At 42.2% G+C, this 25,504-nt stretch overlaps 1 protein-coding gene across 1 annotated transcript in view; it reads left to right on the top strand.

The window, feature by feature from the left end:
* The first annotated feature begins 250 nt into the window (after window positions 1-250).
* Window positions 251-25,504, top strand: part of CORIN (corin, serine peptidase) — a 136,830-nt gene continuing 111,576 nt past the window's right edge. The window contains 2 exon segments of the mRNA XM_034064575.1: window positions 251-403; window positions 17,575-17,719. Coding sequence (XP_033920466.1) covers window positions 329-403; window positions 17,575-17,719 — 220 coding nt within the window. The 5' untranslated portion in view covers window positions 251-328.

The raw sequence follows: 25,504 nt of genomic DNA, 5'->3' as shown, positions 1-25,504 counted from the left end.
GGAGGGTGAAAGGCTATGCCCCTTCATCCGTCCTCCCTGGGGGATGGCTAAAAGGGCGAAATTAGCAAGTGGGCTGTCTCTCAGCTTGTCCCCAAGGGGTAGAGCCTTGTGTGCAAAAGGGGTGGGGAAGTGGCGGCTTTCTCGCGGAGGTTTATTATTATTGGGTGGAGGAGGGGGGAGGGGGAATCTGCGAGCACACAAAATGCGGAGCCCCTCCGCCCCGCAAGTGTGTCTGTGCGGGAAGCGGACGGCTGCGGTTCCTCAAAGGCAGAGGTAGAGACGGGTTGGGGGGCTACCACAGTGGAGAGGGCTCAGCGGCAGCCAGGGCATGCTCTCCATGCAACAGTTCCCTGCCCTGCCTGCGGAGGAAGAGCGCTACCGGCAGGTCCTCGCCGCCAACCGGGTAAGGCGAGCCCGTGGGAGCTCCCTCTGCTAGTGGAGCCTCCGGGGGGCTGTGAGTCTGGCGGCTGGCGAGGGAACCCCGCGGTGTGTGTGTGGGGCAGCGTGCCCAGGGGACAGCCCCGCTGGGTGCCGCGGCAGCCGGCGGGAGGCGGTGAGTGCGGCCGGCGGGCGGGCGGGCAACCCCTGCGCGCTGCGCAGAGCCTGCGCGGCCACGGCGGGGCTGAGCGGCAGGTTGGTTGGGCAGGCGGAGAAGCGGCGAGCCCTGAGCTCCGCTGAACCGAGAGTGGGCCCGCGGCTCGCAGGTACGGACGGTGCCAGGGCCCCGGGCGGCACGGCCTGGAGAGCAAGTTACTGCCCGCGCCCAACCAGCCGCGGTGGAGGCGTCCCGGGGTGCTCCCGTGTGGAAACCTGCGCGGCTGTGCTGGCGGAGCGCAGCGGACGGTCGAGCTCAGAGGCACAGGATGTAGGTTAGATGCAGATAACAACTGGTGGCTGTCAGCGCTTCTCAGCTCCCTCGCTCCTGTTCTCTCACGAAGTCAGCAAAGATCAGAGGGTCTGGTGTGCCTGTTAATGCTCGGGCGCTGAAAGAAGCGGAGGGGAGTTGCGCCGACCCCGCCAGCAACAGGTCCGGCCACGATTTGCAAGAGCAAAGTTTGAGCTCGACCTCCGGCAGGACGGCCGTGGCAGACCCACCGGGGACCGAAACGCTGTCACCTCGTCCTCAGCGAGGTAGCTGCCCCTGGCAGCAGCGAGGTCTTGTCTTTATCTTCACCTAGGATGCACGCTGCGGGCGGGTGGAGAGACGCCTTCCCACGGCTGTCCCGCGGGTGCTACCGCTGGCAGCCACTCACGGGAGGTCACAGAGCGGGTCGTTAAACCTTGCAGAGGATAGCTCGGGTGTTCCCAGTGTCCCAGCACACACCCTGTCTGCCGGGGGAGCAGTGCCTGCCCGGTGTCGCCGCTGTCAGGGGGGGAAGCACAGCGGAGCCGCAGGTGCTCTCTGCGGCGGTGCCGGCGCGGAGCCCCTCAGCCCCGTGCTGGCTGTCCCCCTCCGCCCGCGGGCAGAGCCGGAGGGGCGGTGGGAGCGCAGGGATGCTGCTGAGCTCGGTGCGTGGCTCCGGGGCAGAGGGCGGCGAAGCTTCCCGCGCCGTCACACCGGTCTGTAATGTCACAGCAGCGGGATTCACAAGGCTGTAAATACGGCAGCACACTCCAGCAGTACCGTTGCTTCACTTAGATTTAAAATGCAGCTTCCTTGGACGCGTTTCATGGCAGACGATTAATTAATTAACCGTTATTTTAAATTGTTAGCAGTCTGGCTGAAATGGTGAAACTCTTAAGCGAGATCAAGAGCTTTTAATGCATTCCCGGCATCTCTTGGGAAGGCTTAGCTTTCAGCGGTACAAGTGTGGGAATGGATTTTTCCATATGGCCACTTACACCCTTCCTGTGCTCCTAAAAGATGGACCCGTCAGCAGAACTAAAACGTAATTCTTCAGTCTTATTTCTGTAATGGATGCCTTAGCTGTAGATATCTGTTCTGAGGTCCTCGGGTACTGTGACACAGTGCTGAATTGGTGCATCACTGAGGTGATCCACACAATACAGGAGTAACACAAGGAATACTAGAACCACTCTAGAATTAGTGTCTCTGTAAAACCTGGTGACATCTCCTGAGTGTCTTGGACATTGAGGTTCCATAGGAAGCTGGGGGCTCCTTGGGGGGGTGGGGCAGGAGAATCCCCAGCAATGTCCAAACCTCCTTTAGAAGGAAATGCTCCTGACTTCCTTTCCATTCCCCATCAGCTGTTTTTGGAGCGCCTGACAGCCAGGTTTTTCAGCCAGTGGGCCAGCTGGGCCCTTCAGCTTCACATGAAATTGTCTCTCAGCATGTGTTTTCAAGGAAGACGCCAGCACTTGTTACACTTGAGGGGGCTTTCAGGGTGGTGAGCCATGCAGCACAGCTCACTTGCCCGCATCACAGCTTGTGCTCTGGTGGTGTCCCATTGGTGTCTGATGGGACTGTCAGGACAAAACAAGGTTTTTCCTCCATCTTTTGGAGTTGGGACTATAAAACACTGAAGAAAGTGTTTGCTTCCCCTCCAGATATTTTTGCTGGCATTTGACTGTGTGCCTGTGGTAGATAACTTGAGTGTACAATGAATTAAGAGTATAAGATGTTTGAAATGTGTCACGATTGGAGGTGTTCTGTAAAACGCGCGATGCACACAAGGCAATTTCATGTATCTGTATTATCGTTTAGCTCTTAGTTATGTATTAGATGATGCCTGCAGATCCAAATGAAAGCCAGGACTGTTAGCAGTGCCAGTAATTATATAAAAAGGCTTACTTGAATGTAGGAGCTGCTTTTTTTTGTTTTTTTTTTTTTTCTTTTTTTTTTTTTTTTTTTTGCTAAGTCGATGTACGTGTTTAGGTCTTAGCACTCTGCTCTCTTGAGGAACATCACTGTCCTGTTGTTACACAAAGTCCTTGTATTGCCAGACACATAATTTCTTGTCATTATTTGTGTGGCCAGACAAGCATGGGCAGAGGCTGTGGTGGGTAAGCACCCAGACAGAAATCTCATTTACTAGCAGGGGAACTGGGGAACCTTCCAAGAGAAGGCAGAAGAGGCAAGGGAATGGTGGGATGGTTGCACCTGGTGAGGAAACCCTGTGTCTCCTGCTCTTATTGCTACTCAACTGTTCTAACCAACTGATGCCAAACTCTGAGTAAGCTCCTCTACAGGAATGGGAAGATGGTGCTTCCATCATTGTGGCCTAGTGGCTGGGTGCTGTGAGTCTTTGCCACACTGAGGCCACCCCAATACAGCAGACACAATAGGAGCACTACAGATACTTCCTTAAGAGATGAGAGCCCCACCTGCACCAAGAGGCCATGGATACCAAGTCACCTGCTTCCAGGCTGAACAGCATGTGCCATGAGGCAGTTAAACACAGTGGCACAATCTCCTGCTGAGATAAGGTTTTTAAAGATGTTGGCTACTGCTACATTGTGTGGGAAGAGTCGAATCCTGTCAGGGTGTCGGGTATCCGTGGCCAGCGCTGATAAGGCCAGATGAATGTCCTGTTTCCGAGTGCCAGCAAGGGTTTGGCAGGGGCAGATGTCAGGCTGCTTGCAGCAGGGCAATTCTAGACTTGCAAAAGCAGCCTAGGCCTGTTAGAATGTCATAGCCTGACCCTCCCGAGTTTAATACACCTTCAGGATGAAGCAGCTAAGCACCAGCACTTGAGGGGGCAGTCTGATTACAGTTTAAAACGCTGATGTTTCTATTCTTTCAAGTTTCTTCCCTACAAAAAACAAATGGACCTCATAAATGGCAGGCTGCGTATGTACAGTTCCTTAGCGCTAGGGGAGAAAGGTGGATAATAACTCCTCATGAAGTGGCAGATGTCACAGTAGGACAAGGAAAGGTTAAATCCTCCATAGGAAGGACTTTGCACCCAGAACAACCTCTGAAGACATGGCCAGATAGGCTCCAGCTTGACTGCCCTCACTGCCTCTGTGCTTTTAATCCTAGTTAACCCTCCAGGGTCATTTTTTTGTCATCTGAGGGTGTGCATTTTCATCTGGAACTGTTATGAACTTCAGCCAGGGTGAGAGGGCATGAAAGTCCCCATCCCCTTGCAGGGATTTGTATTGGGGCTGTTAGTACATGCGTGAGGTGAGTCCTCACTCTCCGACAGGCTGCATGAGGAAATATGGGGGGAAAAGAGGGAAGGAAGAGAGCCTGGGCTTTACCTGGTGACTTCCTCCTTGGCTCGCCGCCACTGTGTCCTCCGGCCGGCCTGGGCTGGCCCCTCTCCCGAGCCCGTCCGTGACCGGGGAGCGGCGCCTGGAGCTCTCCCGTCTTAGCCGCCTTGTCCGGCTGTGCTGAGGGACGGGCGCGGTGGAGCTTGTCCGTGGGTGCCCCTGTCTGTGCAGCCCCGCGGCATAAGAACATGATGCCGCTCGCATCCCCTCCCTCTGCCCCCCGCCCCTCTATAAATAACTGCTGCTGGGCTGACCCGTCAGATTCCCGCGGCAGAGCGGATCCCCTGACCCGGGCCGCCTGCAGTGGAAAGTCTGAATGCAGAAAATACCGTAGTAAAAATAGAGCCTGCGGGGAGCCCCTCCGGCGGGTCCTAGCGCCCGGCCCGGGGTGTCGGTGCTGCCGCGGCCCCGGCGCCTACCGCTGCCCTTACGCTAACGGCTCCCGGCGTGACCGAGACCTGGCCGCATCCAAATCGATGTGCGCTTTAATACCCTGATGGTATTAAACCAACCCTTTCCTCCTTTCTTAACTGTCGGACGGAAGCATAGTTCATTTCTGCTGTTCTGCTAAGGAATAGATTGTTCCCTTCCACGCAGGGATTTTAATTTCCACTTGTCTTTCTAATCAGCAAACACGAGTTAGGGATAATGGTTTAATATCCTAAATATAAAACCAATAATGAGACAACAATCAAGCAAGAGCTTGCCATTTCAAACAGAGATGAAAATCTTGCTGCCCCTGAAATCTGAATTAGATTCCATCCTGTGCCTGCCTTGTGTGGAAGATGGCTCCCCTGAAGCGATAGATTCTCCTCAACTGTGGTTTCAAGCCACTATAATGTAAAACAATGCTCATAATTGTTCAATTATGCATATGCTGCTATTTTTTGTTGTTTTACCTGTGAAATCTGAATATCTGGAGGTTAAAGGCAGCATAGGTAGCAGAAAGTGTCTGTCTTCTACTATGCCTTCTCCTGCTGAAGTATGTGGTTCCTAGGAGCCCTCAGGGCCTGCTCTGATGTGGTGAGGTGGCCTCGGCTCATGGCCAAGCACCTGCACAACTGCTCACTCACCCCACTCTGTCCTGTGGGACCTAGGAAAAAGTATGGAGAACCAGGGAAAGAAAGCTCCTGGGTCAAGGTAAAGGCTGGGAGATCACTGACCAGTTAATGTTGTGGAGGAAATGAGGTTATTGATGGTTAATATAAATCCTTAATTACTGATTTAAACATTCTGAAACAAAACCAAAAGAAGCAAGCATTAAAACACTTGTGGACAACATGTCTCCTCTGCTATTTCCAGGTTTAACTTCCTCTTCTTCCATCTTTTTATTGCTGCAGGAAGCACTGTGGCCCTTCAATGAGGCAATGAGTTGTGCAGGGGAGGACTGTGGTTCTCTGCTGCACCTTCCTTCTCAGTCTTCCTCTACTCTGGTGTGGATCCTTCATGGGCTTCAGTCCTTTTGAGAATATCTACTTCACCATGGAGCACACGTTTCTCCTCTGACATTGGTGTTTTCACTGCTGTTTCTCACTATTTTCCCACTTCTCTGCCTGTGTAGTGTTTTTTGCCCTTTCTTAAATACATTTTTACAGAGGCACTGCCAGCTTTGCTGATGGGCTCAGCTGTGTCTTGTGCTGTGGAGCCAGCTGCAACTGGCCATGGACAGCCCCTGTTCTCTTCTCATGGGGGCCATGCCTGCAGTTCCCCCATTGCCAGCAGCTTGCCACCTACACCCAGTATAGATGTCCATATAATCAGTGAAGTGGTGGCCACCTCATTATAACATCAGCTTGGGGAAGTATGCTTGCTCATACCTGACTTCTGTGGTTGCCTGTTCTCCTGTCCATCTTCCCTGATCCCCACATCCTGAAGGAAATTAAATGAATCCAGCCATCCTTCAGTTCCTTTTCATCATCTCTGTCATTAGAGTGGAACCCCTACAGCATCTGCTTCTTCGAGTGGCACACAGTTTATCTGTTTTTTGGTGTTGTTGCCAGTGTAAGGTAGTTTTTAGTGCATTGCCCAGTAGAAAGTGGAAAGAGGCTGAAAATCAGATGCTGTCAGTGCTGCTTTGGAATAGTGACGTTTATGCTTTGATTATTCGAGCCCTGCCCCTTGTTACAAAGCATGTTTTTCACAAGAATATGCATTCTCTGGGACTCTGTCCTTTGCATATGTGTTAAATTAATACACATTACTTTTTTTTTTATTTTTTTCAGGGAGGACACTGAAATTGAGGCAATTTTAAAATCTTTTCCTTGTAGAATAGCCCATGGGGGACAGCTCCTGTAAATCTGTGGGAAAGAAGACCTCCAGGTGACTTATTGCACATGCTTCTGTGGGCTACTGCTCTTGCTGTAGGCCAGGGCTCACTTTTTCTTGCAAAAGAAGCACTTTCTATATTGAACATTGAAGTCATCTGCACCTAGTCCTTATGGGAAAGAAAGTGAAGGTAGACATGAGTTTTCTTCTTTGAAACTGCATCAGACTCATCTGTTCCAAGTCATGTGTCATAGTTCAGAGAGAGTTCAAGATCAATGCTCAGTGGATGGTGCTTGTGATTTGGGTCCAGCTGGTCAGTGGTTGTCAAAGTCTGTCTTTCCCTTCTTCTCTTCCTCAAACCTGTAACACTCAGTTCTGCCCTATAAAGAACCTAGTGTTTTAAAAACAAGTTTGCTAGAATTTTCCATGTCTGCTGTGCTAGATACTAGGGAGATTTAACAGTGATTTAACAGTAATAGTAGTTGTCCAGAGCAATTGCCATTGCTTGTCACCTTAAGAGCTCCTAGTTTCCAAATAGCCTATACTGTCACATCCATATTTGTGTAAGTTACTTGAGAGTGTCTCAAACTTGGGGAGCATTTCCTGGGAAAAGAGAGCATTTTTTTACGCTTGCTGCTTCTGAATGAAGCAGTAAGAAATTACTTCTATGCTCCTTGCACTGTTCATGTCATTAGATTTCAGAAAGTAGTCAGGGCATTCCCTTGGAAATAAAAACCCTGGTAGCACTGAGGAGCTTTCCATCCCAGGTCTGTCAGACCTACAGCTTTGCGTTCAATAATACAGCATATATCTGTAATACACAGTTACGTCTGCTCTGGACTTCCCTGGACCGTGATGTGACATGGAGATTTCTTCCATTGCTCCTGCTTCCAGTGTCAGATGTGCTGGGAGGATTATTTGTCTGTGTTAGAGTTGTCCCAGAATGAATGGGATCTGCAGATTATAGAAGCAGAACATGCTATAGTTGTCAGGCTTTCCCTAACCTCCTGCATTTTTGCATCTTCAGGAAGAAACACGGATGGCTGAGCCCACCTTTCTGTAACAGCCTGTGTTTTTCTGTCTTCACAGTGTTCAGGGACAGACATTGCTGAGAGACAGCTTATTGTTTGAACATGCTAGTTCTGTGCATGTACAAATATTGTCAAAGTGGATAATATATCTGAAAGAGGATCAGGAACTGTAGAGTCAGTAGCTATTTAAATAATTTGTTGTGCATGTGGACAAGGCTGGATAAGAAGTCTGAAATGATTCAATTTGCTTAGAAGTTGTTAGCAATTCTCCTTCTCCCTGTGAAGTCAGAGTATATGCAGTAGTGTTATTAGTGCTCTGGAAGGGCTAAGAACCCAGATGGTTTCCACTTGCCTTTTCCTCATGATAGATAGGGTAATTATGTGACTTTTGGGTATTTCCAAAGAAAATGTGAATTGGAGGAAAACTGGCATCTGTTCTAGGGAAGACAACTGTATCAAGTAATCCTAGCTATAAATACAGCTGTATTTTTCTTCTTTTACAAAATAATTTGCCAAATTCTTATTGTTTCAGTGACTTAGTTGCAAGTTTTTATCCTAAAATCCTTATGTGATCCATAAACCTTTGATCATAGTCAAACATGTACACCAATGTCAGTGCCATGTTAACTCACTTAATATTGAGTTTTCTGTATTGTCTTGTTTTGTAACTTTGACAGTAATTAATAGGTTTAATCTCCATTCCCCTCTTCAGTTATTTCTGTCAAGATACCCTGGTAGTTTCAAAAAATAGCCTTCTCTTTCTTTATTTTCTCCTACTGAATCAAATGTTCAGAGATAACATATTTCTGAACAAAGAGATACGCTACTGAAAAATGAATGAGTCACCTCTACATTTTATAGGTAGTAGGTTATAGATCTGTGAGACATTGTGTAAGTCTGTTTTCATCTTTGGGAAGAGGACAAATAAATATCAAGCTATGCTGAACAGATGAAGCTTTGCTTTGACTCTAAATCATGTCCTTTCCTTTGATAAATATTGCTGCTGCTCTTATCTTGGGTCCAAGGGTTAGTATCTTTTTGTTCACAATTTGTAAAAATGTCACTAAAGTTAACAGTACACATTCAAATTCAAAGTTTTAATTTCTTCTAGGAAGAAATAATCTAGTGTAAGAATAATCTATACATTAAAAAAAAAAAGAGAAAAGAAGAAATGCATGAAACATAAGGAGACAAATGTTTCCAAGAAGATTCTTGCCATTTGTTTAGGTTTCATTCCAGTTGTCATTCAGTTCATGTCACTGAAAGTCTCTGTTTTTAAATAGGTTAAGTAATCATATAATCAGTAATGTGCATGGCACACATGATATACTGGTCACCTTCAAGTTCAGAAGGCTAAACCTACTGATCAGGCATGAATAGAGAAAAAAAATGTTTGCCAAATTACGAGGTCTGGTTGCCCTGTGTAAGATGTGCCTTCTAATGGGGCTTCTACACAGGCAATAAATAATACACTGAGTGGGAGTCGCAGGGCAGACAGTATTTCTTTTTCTCCATTTTAGTTTTCCAGGGTTGAGGCTGTTTCTAAGAGGAGGTTTTCCTCTGACTGTCTCCCTTCATGCCCTCAAAATGTTTTAGTTTTTTTTTTTTTTCAAAATCTTTGTATTGTCACAAATCACGTCAATAAGATTTTTTTCCCCTAGACTATACCTTTTTAGGGTTTTCGATTTTACTTTCTGGTGCTAATAGGTCTTTTGCAGGCATCTGCTTATTGAATTTCCAGCAAAGCAGGAACCTGAAGCAAGTATTGTGTTACTCCACTGCCTGTTGAGATGTAAATCTCAGCAACATATAGACAGAGGTTTTCCATTGCTGCTCTACTTGCTTAGTAAGCCTCAATGCAGTGAACATCTGGGTAGTCAGGATGGCGTTAGAGTGGTCTCTGGGTGTTTTCAGAAGAGCAGCATGCCACTGTTGAAACTTTCATTAGTAGTTCTTAAAAGCCCTAGAAACTTAAAGGAAACTAATTAACCCCAAAGATTTCAAACATTGGGAGAGACTCATTCCACAAAACACCTGGTTGGTCAACATGAGAGGATCTGCCAACAGGGCTGGCCCACCCCAGTAAGAACTTTTGCATACTGTAGAGGGGGACAAAGTCCCTGGGGTGCATATAAAGAATCTGCTGGGGAAGACAGTCTGGGTTATTCCTGCTTCAGGTAAAGGCAAGTCCACTTGTGGGATTGCGTTTGCATGGGGACCTTGGTGTATTTGATGGGTAATGTGGGAAGATGGGGAAGTCCGATGTGTACCTCAAGGGAGGTTAATTTTGGGTGAAAACAGCCAATGAACTTAGTTAGATGCTGTTGCTGCTATATAACACTTCTACAGCCCATAAGCTAGATGCTCAGCTCTGCCACTCTGGGTTTTGAAAAGAGGATACATGCTATCATGAGCATCAGCAGAGAATAAAGTCATGGGAAAAGCCAGCAGCAGCAGTGGAGTCTCCCAGTACTGTCCTCAAATCACCAGTGACTGGCCCTGACTTCCCTCCAACCATCATTCCAACAAAGAATGAACTTTGACGAAACCAGAGGAGCTCAGCAGTGACCAGAAAAACTCAGTGGTGTTGTCATCAGGCAATGATCCAACACTGCACACTGTCTCTACTGCTCTGAAAGACTCGTAGAGCCTGACATGGACTGAATGAACTCAGTGAACTTTATAGGGATGGTCAATGGACTAAGAAATGATAGCTGTCTCTTTGTGTTTGTGTGTGTGTGTGTATGTATATGAGATGAAAAGCAATGGTGTATTGGAAAATGTGAGATCTGAGTATAACATGAATGCTGTCGAATAAGGAGTGGATACTGTCCTGGGCTCAGCTGTAACAGTTTTCTCCTTCCTAATAGCTGGTGCAGTGCTGTGTTTTAGGCTTTAGTCTAAGAACAATGCTGATAACACACCAGTGGTATTAGTTGTTGCTAAGAAGTACTTACTCTGATCAAGGACTTTTCAGTCTCACGCTCTGCAGGGAGGAGTGGCAAGGGAAGCCAGGAGGAAGCAGAGACAGGACACCTGACCCAAACTAGCCAAAGAGGTATTCCATACCACAGCATGTCATGCCCAGTACATAAACTGGGGGCAGTTACCCAGAAGGGCTAGATCACTGCTTGGGTCAGGCTGGGTATCGTTTGGCGGGTGGTGAACAGTTGTATTCTCTTCCCTTGTTATTTCCCTTACCATTATTATTATTGGTGGTAGCAGCAGTGGTTTGTGTTATACTTCAGTTACTGGGCTATTCTTATCTCAACCAGTGGGAGTTACATTCTTTCGATTCTCCTCCCCATCCCGCTGGGAGCAGGGGCGAAGGGGAGATTGAGTGAGCGGCTGTATGGTGCTGGGTTACCAGCTGGACTTAAACCGTGACAGCTTATGAGGAAAGGCAGCATCATACATCCTTGCTATCAGCTGTTAATAATAAAGGAGAGCTCAGAACTTCGGTAAGTTTGCCACCAACTGAACTATTACTTAATGGTAACACCAGTGGCAACATGACATTCATCTATCATTCCAGATAAAAACAGACTTGTAACTCAGTGTGTCAGTGGCTCAGATAGCTGGTTATACCTCAGCTAAAAAGTGCAAAGCAAGAGTGGGTTATGTCTGAGAGGTCTGCAGTCACACTGTTTGGACAGCACTGTAGGCATACTGCAAAGGAGATCTAGCTTGGCAGGCAGCAGTGCAGGGTCTCAAACACACAGATAAGTGGAACACCATGGTTGTGTTTGGATTTTGTCTCAGCAAACTTAGCGCTGCCTCTGTCTCAGACTGAAGCTGGAGCAGCTGTATTGTCACATACCTGAGTGAGACATACCTGACTCTCACCTTGTCCCTTTGAGCTTCTCAAGTGTATCTCCACAATTTCTCAGTTCCAAAGTCATCTCAGTGGCTCACAAAACTGCTGAAATTAATTGTCAGGAGTTAAGATCCCCAAATTTGTGTGAAATAATTGAAGAATACCACATCAACATTCGTTAGTCTGAATTGGTAACTTCTGGTGAGACCTGGTTTGGATTTTTACCACACTGTGTCTCATGCTCTATTGATGCTTAAAAGGTCACCTGAACAGAAAGTGGCTAGTGGTTCTCTGTGGTAGTCTGAAAAACAACAAAATCACTCCACACATCGTATCTTCTGTACACAGAAGAAACATCACCAATGCAGTTACAGATTGCTTACTTTAAGTGAAAATGTTAAGTCAGAAACATGTTTCAGGTTTCTGCTTCAGCCAAAAGAATCTGCCTGGAAATGGTGTCTAGCACCAAGTATTTCATTCGGAGAGGCGTGCCTGTCTTTATATGACATCTCCCTTACTGGATCACCGTGTATTTCAGATTGGTATGATGCTTCAGTATATTTATATTTCAGCGGTTAAAATAGGGCTAAATCAGAGTATTTTATTTAATGAATGGGAAAGGAGGTCTGGTCATCAAAATGAACTTTGAATGAATTGTGTCAACAATTTGAAATTTGTCTGAGGAAATGGAATTTCCTGGGGAAAGTTACAGGATTACAGTGAACTTGAACTATCACAAAAACGAGTGCACTTCATTGTGCAGCTAACAATTCATGTGATGCTTCTCATGTTTGCTGCCTTGCTGTATGAAAGGGTTGTGGTTTGGGTTTTGATTGTTTGCTTGCTTTTTTTTAATCCCTAAATTACAATATTTTCTTTTAGAATAACTGCAGCACTTTTGGTCTCAATTCATGGACACTGTAATTTGAATATTACTTGTATCTGCAGACAGAAGCTGTTTAGTATCCCATTTCTTATGCTGCATTAACAGTCATTCATCAGTTGTTCCATTTCAGTTTGGCTCTCTGATTCCTGTAACACTGAAAATGAAAGACTGTGCAAAACCTTGTTGCCAGTGACTTTTTGCTTGTTCCTGTTTTTAGCCTGTGATTTTGCCTGTACCTTTGGAGGATTCATCTTACACTTTCTACTTGTTATAGTGACTGTTAAAGCATGGTGTTATATTTTTTGGATGATAAAGTAGTCAAATAGAAGCACATTGCTGACTTCCAAATTTTCATGTGAACAAGAGAGAACTGATAAAAAATGTAGAACATCTGTAGCTTCTGTTACTCTCAGGCATTTGGATATTGGGTAACTGGGAACCATCTTCCCTTAAAGGGAAAGGAAAGATGTAATGCCTGGCATGGTCACTGTGAATCCAGTATCTATACTTTTAAGACCAGCATTATGAAAGCTGATAAAATCACAGGAGCTGACAACAGGGCGCTGCTTCAGCATGAGAGGAGGAACAACATCAAGGATATGGAAACTGCAGATAGTTTTCATAAATTAACATACTTTCTATACACAAGCTATTGCCTTGGCTTGGTGGCAGATTCTTTAATGGCACTGTGAGAACATCTACAAAGCCACCTGTTCACTGCCCTCTAATGACATTCTTCCTGCCATTTCATGGTAGTAGTTTCTTGTTTTCTTTCTACTTCTTTCCAGCATACACGCTACATAATACTTTGGTGTATGCCTTCTTCAAGATGTTTTGATACTTCTGATCCAGCGGTTGTCTTCTACGTTTTTTTGTAGAAACCCATCATGCATAGATGATACTGATAGCAGGCTGTTAGCCCTAATGGTATTTCCTTACCAGGAGAAAGTCTGTTAGTCTTGTGGTGACAACAGCAGGAGATATTTTTGTCAAATGCTTATACTGTGATTCAGGCTGTTTTATAGACTAGTAACTTAGATACTTTTTTGTGTCTAAAAAGAAAATTGTATGCTACCATAGGCTTTTCACCCATAAATCTTAATCTGTCATTTCTGTGCTTTAATATGACAAGCATGTAATTAAAATGACACCCATGAGATCACATTCTCCCCACATCTTGCACAAGATAAGCTATGAATTTTGGTCTAATGAATTTTTAGTCTTTCTGTACTCAGATGGAACTGTATTTCCCCCTCCCCCCTCCCCCCCCATCTTTTTTCTGCCTCTGTGGTTTCAGAAAAGCAGCTATGAGCCATCGAATCCAGCAGTCCTAGATAAGGCTAGGATTTTTAGAAAATCTGCACAGAAATTAGCTCAGAGTTACTTCACGATCTATTTCCTTTATTGCAGTCATTGCTGAAAGAATGGCGCTCAGGTAAGCAGTGAGTTTAGGCATTTCATTAGGGATAGAATTTTTTAGCTGTTAGGAGAAATTAGCAGATGTTTTTGAGCATCCTGCACTCTGACTATACATTTGTTCAATACAAAATGTGATTGCAAATGACTTAAAAACCAAACACAGATATTCTAACTATGGTGCACACAGTATTTAATTAGAAAAAGTCCTTTTTGAATTGACTTTTCTAACAACAGTTGTAGGAAGGGAACTTGCACCAGTATTCTTCAAGTACTGAGAATATGGTTTGGTCCAGTGCTGTACTAAATCTGGTTTATGCCAAAATCTCCAGCAGTTAAGCTTGGTTTCTTTCAGTCTGCCCCCAAGGATTCTGCTTCTGTCTTCTTGCCCTTCTCTTGGAAAGGGAGATAAACATGTGTCTACAAGGCACCTCAGTCTTACAGACTTGGAGAATAATTCAGAGGAACCCTCGACTACAGAGAGTTGAGGGAAGTTGTTTCTTATCTTGGCCACTAACCTCTGGAAGTGAGGCAGTGAATAAGCATGCAGCACCCGTATCTCCTTCTACACATCTGTTTTTTTCCCGAAGATTCCATTATTTATCCCTCAATTCCATTATTTATTATAATTGAGAGGATGGAGCATATATGAAGTTTATGTGGGTATCGTTGGCATACTAAAGCATTTGTAACTGGAGCATTTCTTTTTGTGTATTACAGTATTTGGTGGCAAGAGAAGTATCAGTACCAGGAAATATATAAGTATATATAATGCATTTATTTTTATCTATAGATGATTTTATTAAATTCTCATTAATGATATAGGAACCATTAGCACTACCTCTAGTTTTATTTCATATTCACCCCAGAAACCAATGGAAAAAAACTCATGTAGGTGTTCTACTGATGGAAAACTGACAAAACTGGCAAAAATTATGTTTGCTAAGTAGATGGTGGTAATTTTAAAAAGGTTTATAGTGTTTCCTGAGGTCTTTTCCTGTAGAAGGGAAAAATAAAACGTGCTGTTCAGTTGCCTATAAATATTTACTTTGTTATTATACGAAACTGGCAATTCATGGTGTTTGGAGAAGCATGTCTTCCACAATCCAACATTCTTTTCTTGAGCAGTCACTGAAAGCAAATTTGGGTACAACAGTCCCTTTTAAAACCTGTGGTGGTAAGCTGTCAGTGCAAAAACTCCTGCTTTCAGGAGTTGACAAGAAAGAAAATGTTTGTAGTTCTCCTTTAATATGAACAAAAAGTAGTATCTGTACAGTGCCAATAGACTTAAGAAAGAAATTCTCACAGGAAAAGGAACATGAGAAGCTTGCTGTTTGCATTGGCACACAAGTAATGTTTCTCCTAGGTTAATTCTGAGGCATTTGTACAACAGTGGTAACTCTGCTCTCAGTTACACAGTTTTGCTTGGGATGAATAAATCCCATGTCATAGAATTATAGAATCATAGAATAGTTAGGGTTGGAAAAGACCTTAAGATCGTCTAGTTCCAACCTCCCTGCCATGGGCAGGGACACCTCACACTAAACCATATCCCCCAAGGCTTCATCCAACCTGGTCTTGAACACCAAAATGTTCAATATCGCCTCCTCACAAGAACAGTCAAGACCATTGATAATGAATACTGTTTCTGTGTGTTTTCTCAATTCTTTGAGAATATAATTTTCTTGTTTATTGATAAGTTTTTTTTTTTTCTAGATTGAACACTCTAGATGGAGTCATGGATCAGCATTTACCTTGTATTGCATTGGGTAGAGTTGGGCACTTTTGCCTGGGGTTTGCAAGAAGTGTATCTTGGTTTGGAATTGTTCCTTTAGAAAAAGGATCTGGATCTTGTATTTGTTTGTTGTGAAGAAACTAAGAGTCAGCTCCTGAGTGCCCTCATCACTGGGCTGTGTAGCGAAGGTCCTGCTCACTATTACCAGGCCCAGCAGAACTGTATTTTTTACAGAATATCATGACTTCAAGGGATAGTGTGCACTGATTCAGGAGTTTATGCTCAGGTGGTTGTGGTACTCTGCTGAGTTGTAGATCTAATTTTTAGTCGCTTTAGGCTGAAGAGGGAATTGAACTCAACAGCCCCATTTCCTGTGGGAGCACTGTGACCACTGCACTGTTAGAAAGAACAATTTTATGCCTTTTTTGTTTTTGGCTACGCTTTCAAAAGCAGCTATGGCAGCTGTGCTCGAGAGATCTGTATTCATGACAGAGCTGTGTTACTCCTCTGTTACCTGCACTCAGCCCTCCCAAGGGGACCTAATACAGGCTGTTCAAACCAAGGTCATGGAATTCAGGGAAGCCTGCCTTGAGTAGCTGCTAAGCTGCTGTGTTCCAGCATGGCCACAAGCAAAACTTCAGGCAGACTTTGAAGACTTTAACATGAAAATGTAGGCAAATATGGACTGCAGGAAGTTACATACTCAAGCCAGGATTGTGTAAATGTTGCTTTAGGTGACTTTTAGGAACCTAAATCCTTATTATCTATGCCTAGATATTTGAGGTGTTACTTGCTGCTAAAGACAGTAATTTAGCTGAAATATCCTCAAATCTTCAGATTTTTGCAGCTTCTGAATAAGCCATTAGTTAAGATTGACACTTCTGACAACCAAATAACTCTGTGCAACATTCTTTACTTTTCTCTTGTGGTGGGAAATGGTGATGATCATGTTACTGACCTTGTCAAGTCACCCTAGCTGTAACTTTTCAATGTACAGAGCTACCACTCTTACTGCTCTGACCTTGAGCTGACTGTTTCAGATGTTCAGATAATTCTATCATCTTGAAGATGACCATCAATTTACGTCCTGCTTGCTAGATAAGCCCAGTAGTAGGGTGGTGTTGAGACTGAACCACTGGAATGGGAAGAAATTTATCAAGTGAGATACTGTTAGCCCCTCACACCATGCTGGTACCATATGCATTTGCAGTGTTATCTGATCTTTACTTTGAACAGCAGAAGTAGAAAAATTGATATGGGACACTGCAGTGGATGTGTCCCAAGGAGGTCAGATAACATGTGATACTTAGCAGTATTAAAAAAGGTACATACAACTGCACAAATGCAATTTCATTAACTTCTGTCTGTACGGTGTCTGCAATGTCTAGTAACCAGGGTTTTCAGAAATAGATGATAATTCTAATACTATGAGCAAGGAAGTTTTCCTTACAAATAGTCTTTGTGCCATGCTGGAACAAGAGACATTGTGGAATGATGGAAAATAATGCTATAAATCCCATTATGCTTGCAGGCTTCTCAGTGAAGTCAGTGAGGGTATGTGTGGGGTGTAAATCTGGTCTCTGTGCAGCAATTCCTTAAGAAATAATTCAACTTCCATTTGTGCCTGTTGGTCTGGTAACCTGTTCTTCACAGAAAGGCACAGAAAGAATTTTTCTCCATTATTCTAAATTTCATTTATAGAACAGAAAATATTAGTTGCAAACTCTACAGAATACTGTGATAAGTTATAATTTTGTAAAGTACTTAAAAATGAGATAGCATTATTGTGCATAAGTGGAACAGTCCTTATCACTTCTATTGTCACATAAAAAAAAAGATTATAATAGTTCCTTGGTTCCTTAAAAAAAAAACCCCGTAAGAACATGGAGCTCTGAATAATTATTAGTGGTTTATTTTTAGTTATGAAATAAGCTGTGTTTAGCCTTGTTGTTTGACTTTATTTATCTTTTTTTTTCCCAATGAAACACCTATCCAGCTTCTAGCTCATCAGAAATGTTCCCAAATATCAATGAAGCTGTAAGTCTGTGGGTATTTGGTGAACTAAATTCTATGGATTACACTGCGTTGTCCACCAAAAAGAGAGCTTACATACAACTTTTAATGAAGAATCTAAAAGCTATTTATAGCATATATTTAAATCATATAGCTGTTTGATGTAATGGGGAAGATTGCTACTGAGTTATTGACTGACACCAGAATGATAGAAATGTGCTCTTTTGTTTTTCAGGTCTTAGGAGCAGATGAAGATAATATGGGGGATGGTTGCTCTCAGAAACTGGCTTCTGCCAAGTTCCTTCGACTTTTGCTCCTAATACTGATTCCATGCATTTGTGCCCTTATCCTTTTGTTGGTGATCCTGCTTACCTTTGTAGGTGAGTGCTAATCGAGTAAATTGACACGGAGACTAAAACTGAGACTCCATTCTCAAGTGCTAATGTAATTGTGGACATTAAAGATATATCTTAGCACATCTACCTACTTAACTAATCTACGTAGTGACCTAATAAAGTTTCTGTAGAGAAATAAATGTACTATTCAGATTTATACATTTAAAACGTATTCAAGGTGCTGAAGAAGAAACCTTTTCTGAATTTCCTAAAGTAGATTTTTGAAGAGTATGCTACCTTGAGCATGTAGTATGTAGGTGGGTTTCAGCAGTCATTTTACAAATACAAAAAGATATTTATGTTAGAACTTTAGATCACTGTCAGTGGAATTGAATGTTTATCACTTTATGATACACACTAATGTGTAAATCTGATTTTTATTTTCAGGTGAAATTTGATTTATAAATAGTCTTTCTGAACATCTTAACTATAAAAATCTTTCTGAACAGCCTACAAAATATTACTATTTAAGGGAAAAATGTTAATTTCTTCTGAATATGGAATATGTATCAATGCAGAACCCCAAGTATATTTTGTGGAAACTTGTTCCAGGGATATTAGCTTTCATAATGGCTTAGTCTGTTAGCTAACTTTGTGTCTGTTACAGAAGTGACAGGTAATCATTTATTAGAATTTTTTTTTTTAAGCCTTCCCTTTGTTGCCTGTAGAGAAGCTGACATACCTTGTTATTAACATTGTTTCGACTACAACATGAGCAAGACAGTAATGCTAGGTTAAAACGTTAATTCTTCAGACATAAAAAAAAGTAAAAAAATCAGCTACTTTCAATGCCGAGGGCTGCTGGGATTTTTACTTGTTTTATTTTTTTGTAATGAGAATATTTTCTAGTTAAGCCACTTTAAGTCAGAAGCACATCTGTAAAAAGGGGGGTAATATATGAGCTATATAGATATAATCTATTTTCCAATTTTAAACCCCCAACAGTGCATATCATACGGTCAAACAGTTACCAAGCATGGGAAGAAAAAAAGCATGTCTCAGTATCACCTTCAGCACTGTCAAAATCAAGACAATTTAAATCTGTTTTCTCAGTTCAGTCTGTAAAGGATTTGCAACAAAATGTTTTAGGCCTGTTCTTTTCATTTAGCTTCAATTAGGGAAGTAAGAAAAAAACCCAAAGCTAGTCAATGTCATGATTGACAAGTCAGTTTTGGGATTTGTCTTTAGACTAAGAACAGCCTGAAGTGGATTAAGATCAAATAAGTCTGGCAATTAGGAAATATGACGCCATTCAATTTACTTTCCTTATGTTCAGCATTCCATTTGTATCCTTCATATCCTCTGCCCTAGATTTTCAATCTTTGGTGAGAAAGCAGATAAAAAAGCAGGTGTATTTACATCAGCTCTACTCAGTCTCCTCCTGAGGCATGTGTCGACATAGCACTCATTAAAATGTATGAAATCCTCTGGGGAAATGGGACCTGTTCTGATCCTACTTACACAGCAAAAGTTAGGACTGTATCCTCTTAAATAAAGGTTATTTCTGTAGGGTGAAGAATAAGACATGATGGTATTACCCAAGTCTAAAACTGGCAAAGCTCCCTTCAGCATCTTTTGAATTAGCACAATTATAGTTTAGCATTCTTCTCAGCAGCTTTCATTTTATGCACATTGATAGCCTAGAAACAAACGTATTGATGTCTGGAATTAAATGAACAAGTTCTGTGGGCAATATAATATAGTCTGTTCTATTTATTGAGAATATAGTAGTTGATACACATTTCATTTCAGATCAATAACTGAATTATGTTACAGTCTATTTTGATGAATTACTATGTGAGAAATGCGTTGACAGTCCTGGGGGCTGGACTAGATTGTCTGGTGGTTGGACTACATGATCTCTAGAGGTCCCTTCCAACACCAACAATTCTGTGACTGGCTAATGCAACTTATTCTATATATAGGAAATTCTGTTCTTATTTATCATGAGATAGAGGAGTTAAATTCCGTGGTTGTCATTTTAGTATCTTTCAGTGGTGCTTAGAACATAAATAGGTAGCTTCGAGGGACTCTTCATTAGGGACTGTAGTGATAGGACAAGGGGTAACGGGTTCAAACTTAAACAGCAGAGGTTTAGATTGGATATAAGGAAGAAATTTTTTACTGTTAGGATGGTGAGGTGCTGGAATGGGTTTCCCAGGGAGGTTGTGAATGCTCCATCCCTGGTAGTGCTCAAGGCCAGGTTGGATGAAGCCTTGGGTGATATGGTTTAGTGTGAGGTGTTCCTGCCCACAGCAGGGGGTTGGAACTGGATGATCTTGAGGTCCTTTCCAACCGTAACTATTCTATGATTCTATGATTTAGAACCTTATGAGCTTTTTGATTTGTTTTGTTACTTTGGTAACAAACTCATCAGAAAATTAGGCCTTTTCTATTTTACAAGAAAGTATTTTGTGTCCCATGGTAAATATGTAGGTAATTATTCTTTTCCTTCTGTAATGTTTTTTAATTAAATGAGGTATATACACACAAAAAAGTGTGCATGCAGCTTAGAACTTTCCTATTCACTTTCCTTACATCTGTTTTGTTGCCTGCACATCATTGCAAGTTCTGATGTTGAAGAAACTGAGAAGTTGGTATGGGTGGAAGGAGACAGAGCAGTAGAGTTACAGTATAGGTAATAGAGAATATCCTATACGAGGTATGTCATGGGGGGCTGCTTTCAGAATGTGTCATAAATCAACCTTTCAAAAATTATTTACCATCAAAGTATTCAAGATGCCCTTGAAAAATGTTATTTTATTAGAACTGTTTGAAGTTAGAAAGGACAAAGAAAATTATCAGTAGAGATACACATTATTTTGACTGTAGATACAAGAGACTTATGGTTCATAGAAGAAAATATCACTCTGGCTCTGCATACTCCTCTGTCTCTCACCAGGAGTATAGTATATGTGTCAACCTGCAGAAGAAAACTGTAATGAATGAGTGTTGTTTCACCCATTGAAGTAGAGGCAGTACCAGTTGTTATGAAGGAAGTCTAGCCTTTAGAGCATGACCATACTAATTTGTTGATTGCCTGTGTTATATCAGAGAACACTGCGGAATGTCTCAGAGATCAGTATGATCAGACAAAAAGCCATTTATTGCAAAGCATTAACTCCTTATATACTATTGCTTACACACACCTACAGCAATTTGGCATATCATGATCGGATACTTGTCTTGAAGACCCTTAGTGACTAACATATAATTCGTTAAGCACAGGTGTGAGAACTTGACCTCGAAAGCTTGCCAACAGTCCACAGTTCTCATAACTCAATGAATTCCAGGTTCTTCTTATCTTGCTTGCTTAGGCTTCCTCGGGCCTCTCATGGCCTTGCTGTATCTTTCAGAGTTATTCAGAGTTCATGTACCAAATATCCATTCTCCTGTGAGAACACTGTCTCCACAGAACAGGAAGGCTTATGAATGGTGCTTGCTCTGGACTGCCAAAGACCTAACATGCGAGACCTTGATCATGAAGATCTAACTTAGCACTATGAATTTGAAGGAAGGGGGAAGGCTAGATTATGCATGACTTAAATTACTGATGCCTTACAATTTCATCTGGCCCCTATGGACATCAAGAACCTTCAAATAAGACTGATCTTTTTTTTTTTTTTTTTTTTCCTGGGGATTATACTTTATCTGGAAAGTGATGAAAATTTACCATACTAACAAACAATAACTGAATCCATGGTTGGAATACCAAATGGCAAGCGATTTCCCTCTTGAGAAGTGTTAACAATCAAGTGTGCATGACACAATTTGAAATGATTTTTCAAGTCCGTGGCAGGGGTGTTGGAACTATATGATCTTTAAGGTTCCTTCCGATCTAAACCATTCTGTGATTCTGTGAATAGCTAAATCTTTCTTTAAAATGGAGACATCTAAGATCACCTTCAACTTGTCGTAGAGTCTGTACTCTATGTTCCAGTTTGCTTACACTGAAAAAAATCCTGAAGTAATGAATAGTGTGCAAACATTACAACAGTGAGAACTAGCATGTTTGTAAGAATGAAAATCCCTGGCCATGTTCATTCTTTTCCTTGCTGAGAGGAATTGTTATAAACCACGTGAAACATTGTTCTCAAAAAGTCCTTCATGGCTGGTGAGCATTATATCAAATTAATTTTTTTTTTAATGAACCCTGATTGCTTACCATTGCAGTTATTTATCTGGAAAGATGAAATGTTTTGTACTTACAATTCCATGGAGGAAAATCAATTCTATTAATTTAATTTAATAGTGATAAATGCACTCCATGGTAGATGTCCCATTCCTCCCATTCCTTTACATCAGTATCCTCAACTCATGTGGTTTTCCACCACCTCCTGTTAACAGCCATCCCCAGCTAATGCTTTGTCTATTGTTTTCTGTAGAATTCAGAACAAGCCTTGTGACATACATAAGGAATGGTTTAATGTGTGTCAGACTTTTACAATCCAGATGTAATTTTTGGGCATATGATCACTATGCAGGACCACATCAATACTTTTGCTTTTCAGGCAAGCAGCATATCCTCTTATAGGCATTCATGCATTTTGCAAAATAAATTTAAAAAGTCTGTTAGTCTGTCAGCACTGGTGGGAATGAGGGTTACAACTAAAGTCTTCAAGATGCACTGTTGACTATGGATATGCAAATAATTGAGGGTTTGATTCTCTCACCGTCCTTGCATTATCAGCATGCAGTGTTTGTATTTTGACTCTGATGTGTATCTTGAGATTAATTTTGGTTCTCGGTGAGAATTATTACAAGTGTTACGTGTGATGTGGTGTGTTTAGCATTTTCATGTTAACTCTCCTTACAAACAAAGCTCACTCCAATAGCTGAATGTCTGTTATCCTTGTGTAAGTATGAACCAACCTGGGTAGTTCTGAAAACATTCTGTTGTTTGGGAAATCTGTAGCAAGATTCTGTCCACCTGACTGATGCTGTCAGTGTTTTTGCATGTCACTGGTTGAACAGTGATCTTTACTGTTAAATTATATGAGACCTGTCTTCTCCTTTCCCTTCCTTTCCCAAGAACACAGAAATATCTGTGTCTTCTTCACAGAATAAACATCAAGAAAAGTACATTATAGTAAAATTGTTAGGCTTAGTTTTATGGCTATTGGACAGTCATAAAGTAATACACATGTGTCAAGATTCCTGCATCAATTTGGGAACCCAACTGTACTGGCCCAAAAGGAATTTTTCACCACAAAAAGAAAGTTAAAGTCACAGGGAGTTACAGTTACGCTCTAGAATAAAAGGATCTTGATCCCTGATCATTTGGTAGTTTTCCAAGTCAAACCAAGCCTTGAGGCATGTGACACGTCCTCAAAATCTAAAGTGACTAATGGCATGGACATCCAAAAGTTGTAATTGTGAAAGCAACATGAAATATAAACAATTCCATTGTCAATCAATGGCAGTATTTGCTGTAAGACAGGTGTCTAAGTTTAGGAGTTTAACACTAGCATATTTATAAGCCACTTGGTCCTGGGAGTTTTTCTGATGGAAGATGGTAATCATCAGCTAAATGATCTGCCAATTCTTTAATTTAACTTTGCCAACACGGGTGTATTATGGAGAATCTCCAAAGGACTGTATCCCATGGCAGCCTATATGTCAGTCACCATGACTGAAGCATGGATTTTGGCAGGGCATAGCTGATTATCAAGGAGCACATGGATCTTTCTTCATCAGCCAGTGCAGAATGAGTAACAAGGCATGAGGTTCAGGATTGGTTTCTGAATTGCAATAGAGCCATTATGTGTATGTTACATCTCATTTCTTAGGTTAAGAAAAACTTTACAGATAAAAATTTCTAGTTACATAGTGCTCAAGAGACAGGAGTAAAGAAAGACACCGGATAAGATTTTGTATTACACTGCAGTGTTACGACTGTAACTGGGAACTTTCAGGCAGCAACAGCTGTTAAAACGAAAGGTAGCTGCTGTCTTCTCCTCCAGCACTTTAGTATGATTCAGGTATTTTTGCTGCTGCAACGTTGTTACCTGGAAGCCAGAAGCTGATGAGAGGCAAAATCTCTCCTTTCTGTGCATCACCTTAGGAGCCTGGGTTTGTTCTGCAGCTTCTTTAAAAGATGCCTTCCATCAAGTCTACTTTGAGCTCTGTTTGATCTGGGAACTGATTCATTCTTTGTGTAAGTTACCCGTTAAGCTGGAAAAAAGTAATTACAGCTGACCTCACGTTGGCCTTTTGGGCAGCTAGTAAGCAGTTTAGGGTAATGTCTTTACTTGACAGGAGGAGCAGGATATAGTTTATGACTGCAGCTGTACTGATGCGCAGTGGTTTGGTATGCTATGGGACCTTCATATTATCAGTCATATGCCCACTTTTCAGAGCACTTGGCCACAGGAACAGACTCTGCAGAAGAAATCACAGTGGGTGTGTGCTGGATAGTAGTGAAATAGTGTATTATTACCTGTGTAACCACCTCATTCATTACACATACTTGCTAGGCTGCTTTGCTCTGTTTCATTAGCTTCTTAAATAAACTTGGTCTTTGGGAGATTTCCTGCTGTGAACTGCTAGAAATCACCCACAGCATACACTGCCAAAATCTCAATTTAATAGCTTGAACAGTGTGACTATTTCTTAGATCTCATAACTGTCCATTTCAGATCTTTAAGTAAAGCATTAATTCCTCAGTAGTGAACAGCAACTGGAAAATGATCAATAAAATCGTTGGCACAGCATCACTTCTAACTGAACAGGCCTGGTGCCAATCCTTTGGTTTTGTACCAAACACAATGAAGGCCAGGATGCTCTATGTTTCTGACATTTGGACATGTCCAGCTGTAGCTGGAGACAAATCCAAAATTGTTGCAACTATTTCTCAACAAATTAACTGACTGGCCTGTGATCTACTGTCTACAGCTCTGTATGAACTCAAATCTGAAGACTAGTTGGATATAGTTTGCATGTATACATGAATAAAATGCATGTTCCATGTGTGTTGTATGGCTGTTAGCAGACATTGGTAGAGAGTAATTCAGTCCTCATTACTCAAGAGGTTAAAAAAGAATTGATTATTTTAAAACATCACAGTGTTTTCTTAGGTATCTTATAATTTAAATAGTTCCTTTAAGACTCTTGGATGATGAAAAATTTCCAGGCAGCTTAATTTAAGATTGAAGATTTACAGTAATATTTTTAGGAGGGAAAAGGATAAGAATCAAATATATGGGAGCCTAACTCAGAGGGTGGACTCTGTAACTGGAATTAAGTGCTTGAATTCTTTACCATGCCTTGGGAAGGTGAGAGGAAGAGAAGATGAGAGAAAGATGAGAGGTGAGAGAGAACAAGGTGACTCAGAAAGGTTGTCCAAAACCCTCACATACTAAGCGGAGACAGAGTTGTCATCTAGAACTAGCCAGAGGTCTACGCCTGCCTTCCTCAAGGGCATATGCCCCAGAGCCCAGGCTTGTGTTATTTTGTGGGGAAAAAACCTGTTAAAAAGAATTTTAATACTACTCATTGTCAGCTGAGATGATACAATTGGGAAGCCTTTTGTGTAGAAGAGGTTTGTTGTATGGTACGCCTGTCTAGAAGCTAAGGGGAGCTGTTAGCACTAGGAAACAGTGAAACCAAAGCAAAAAATGATATTGTCGGAAAGATGCATTGAAGAAGCAAAGTAGCATTTAAGGATGTTGGTGAAAGAAGTCAATGACCTTATGTATAGTGACAGCCCTAGCTATTATTTGTAATTCCAGAAAAAGAATGAGGTAAGGCTGAGTGGGCAGGGGTTAGAAT

The sequence above is a fragment of the Melopsittacus undulatus genome, chromosome 7 (assembly GCF_012275295.1).
Source record: "Melopsittacus undulatus isolate bMelUnd1 chromosome 7, bMelUnd1.mat.Z, whole genome shotgun sequence".
Taxonomy (NCBI): Eukaryota; Metazoa; Chordata; class Aves; order Psittaciformes; family Psittaculidae; genus Melopsittacus; species Melopsittacus undulatus.
Note: the sequence above shows the minus strand (reverse complement) of the source record. Positions and strands in the feature narration are given on the sequence as shown.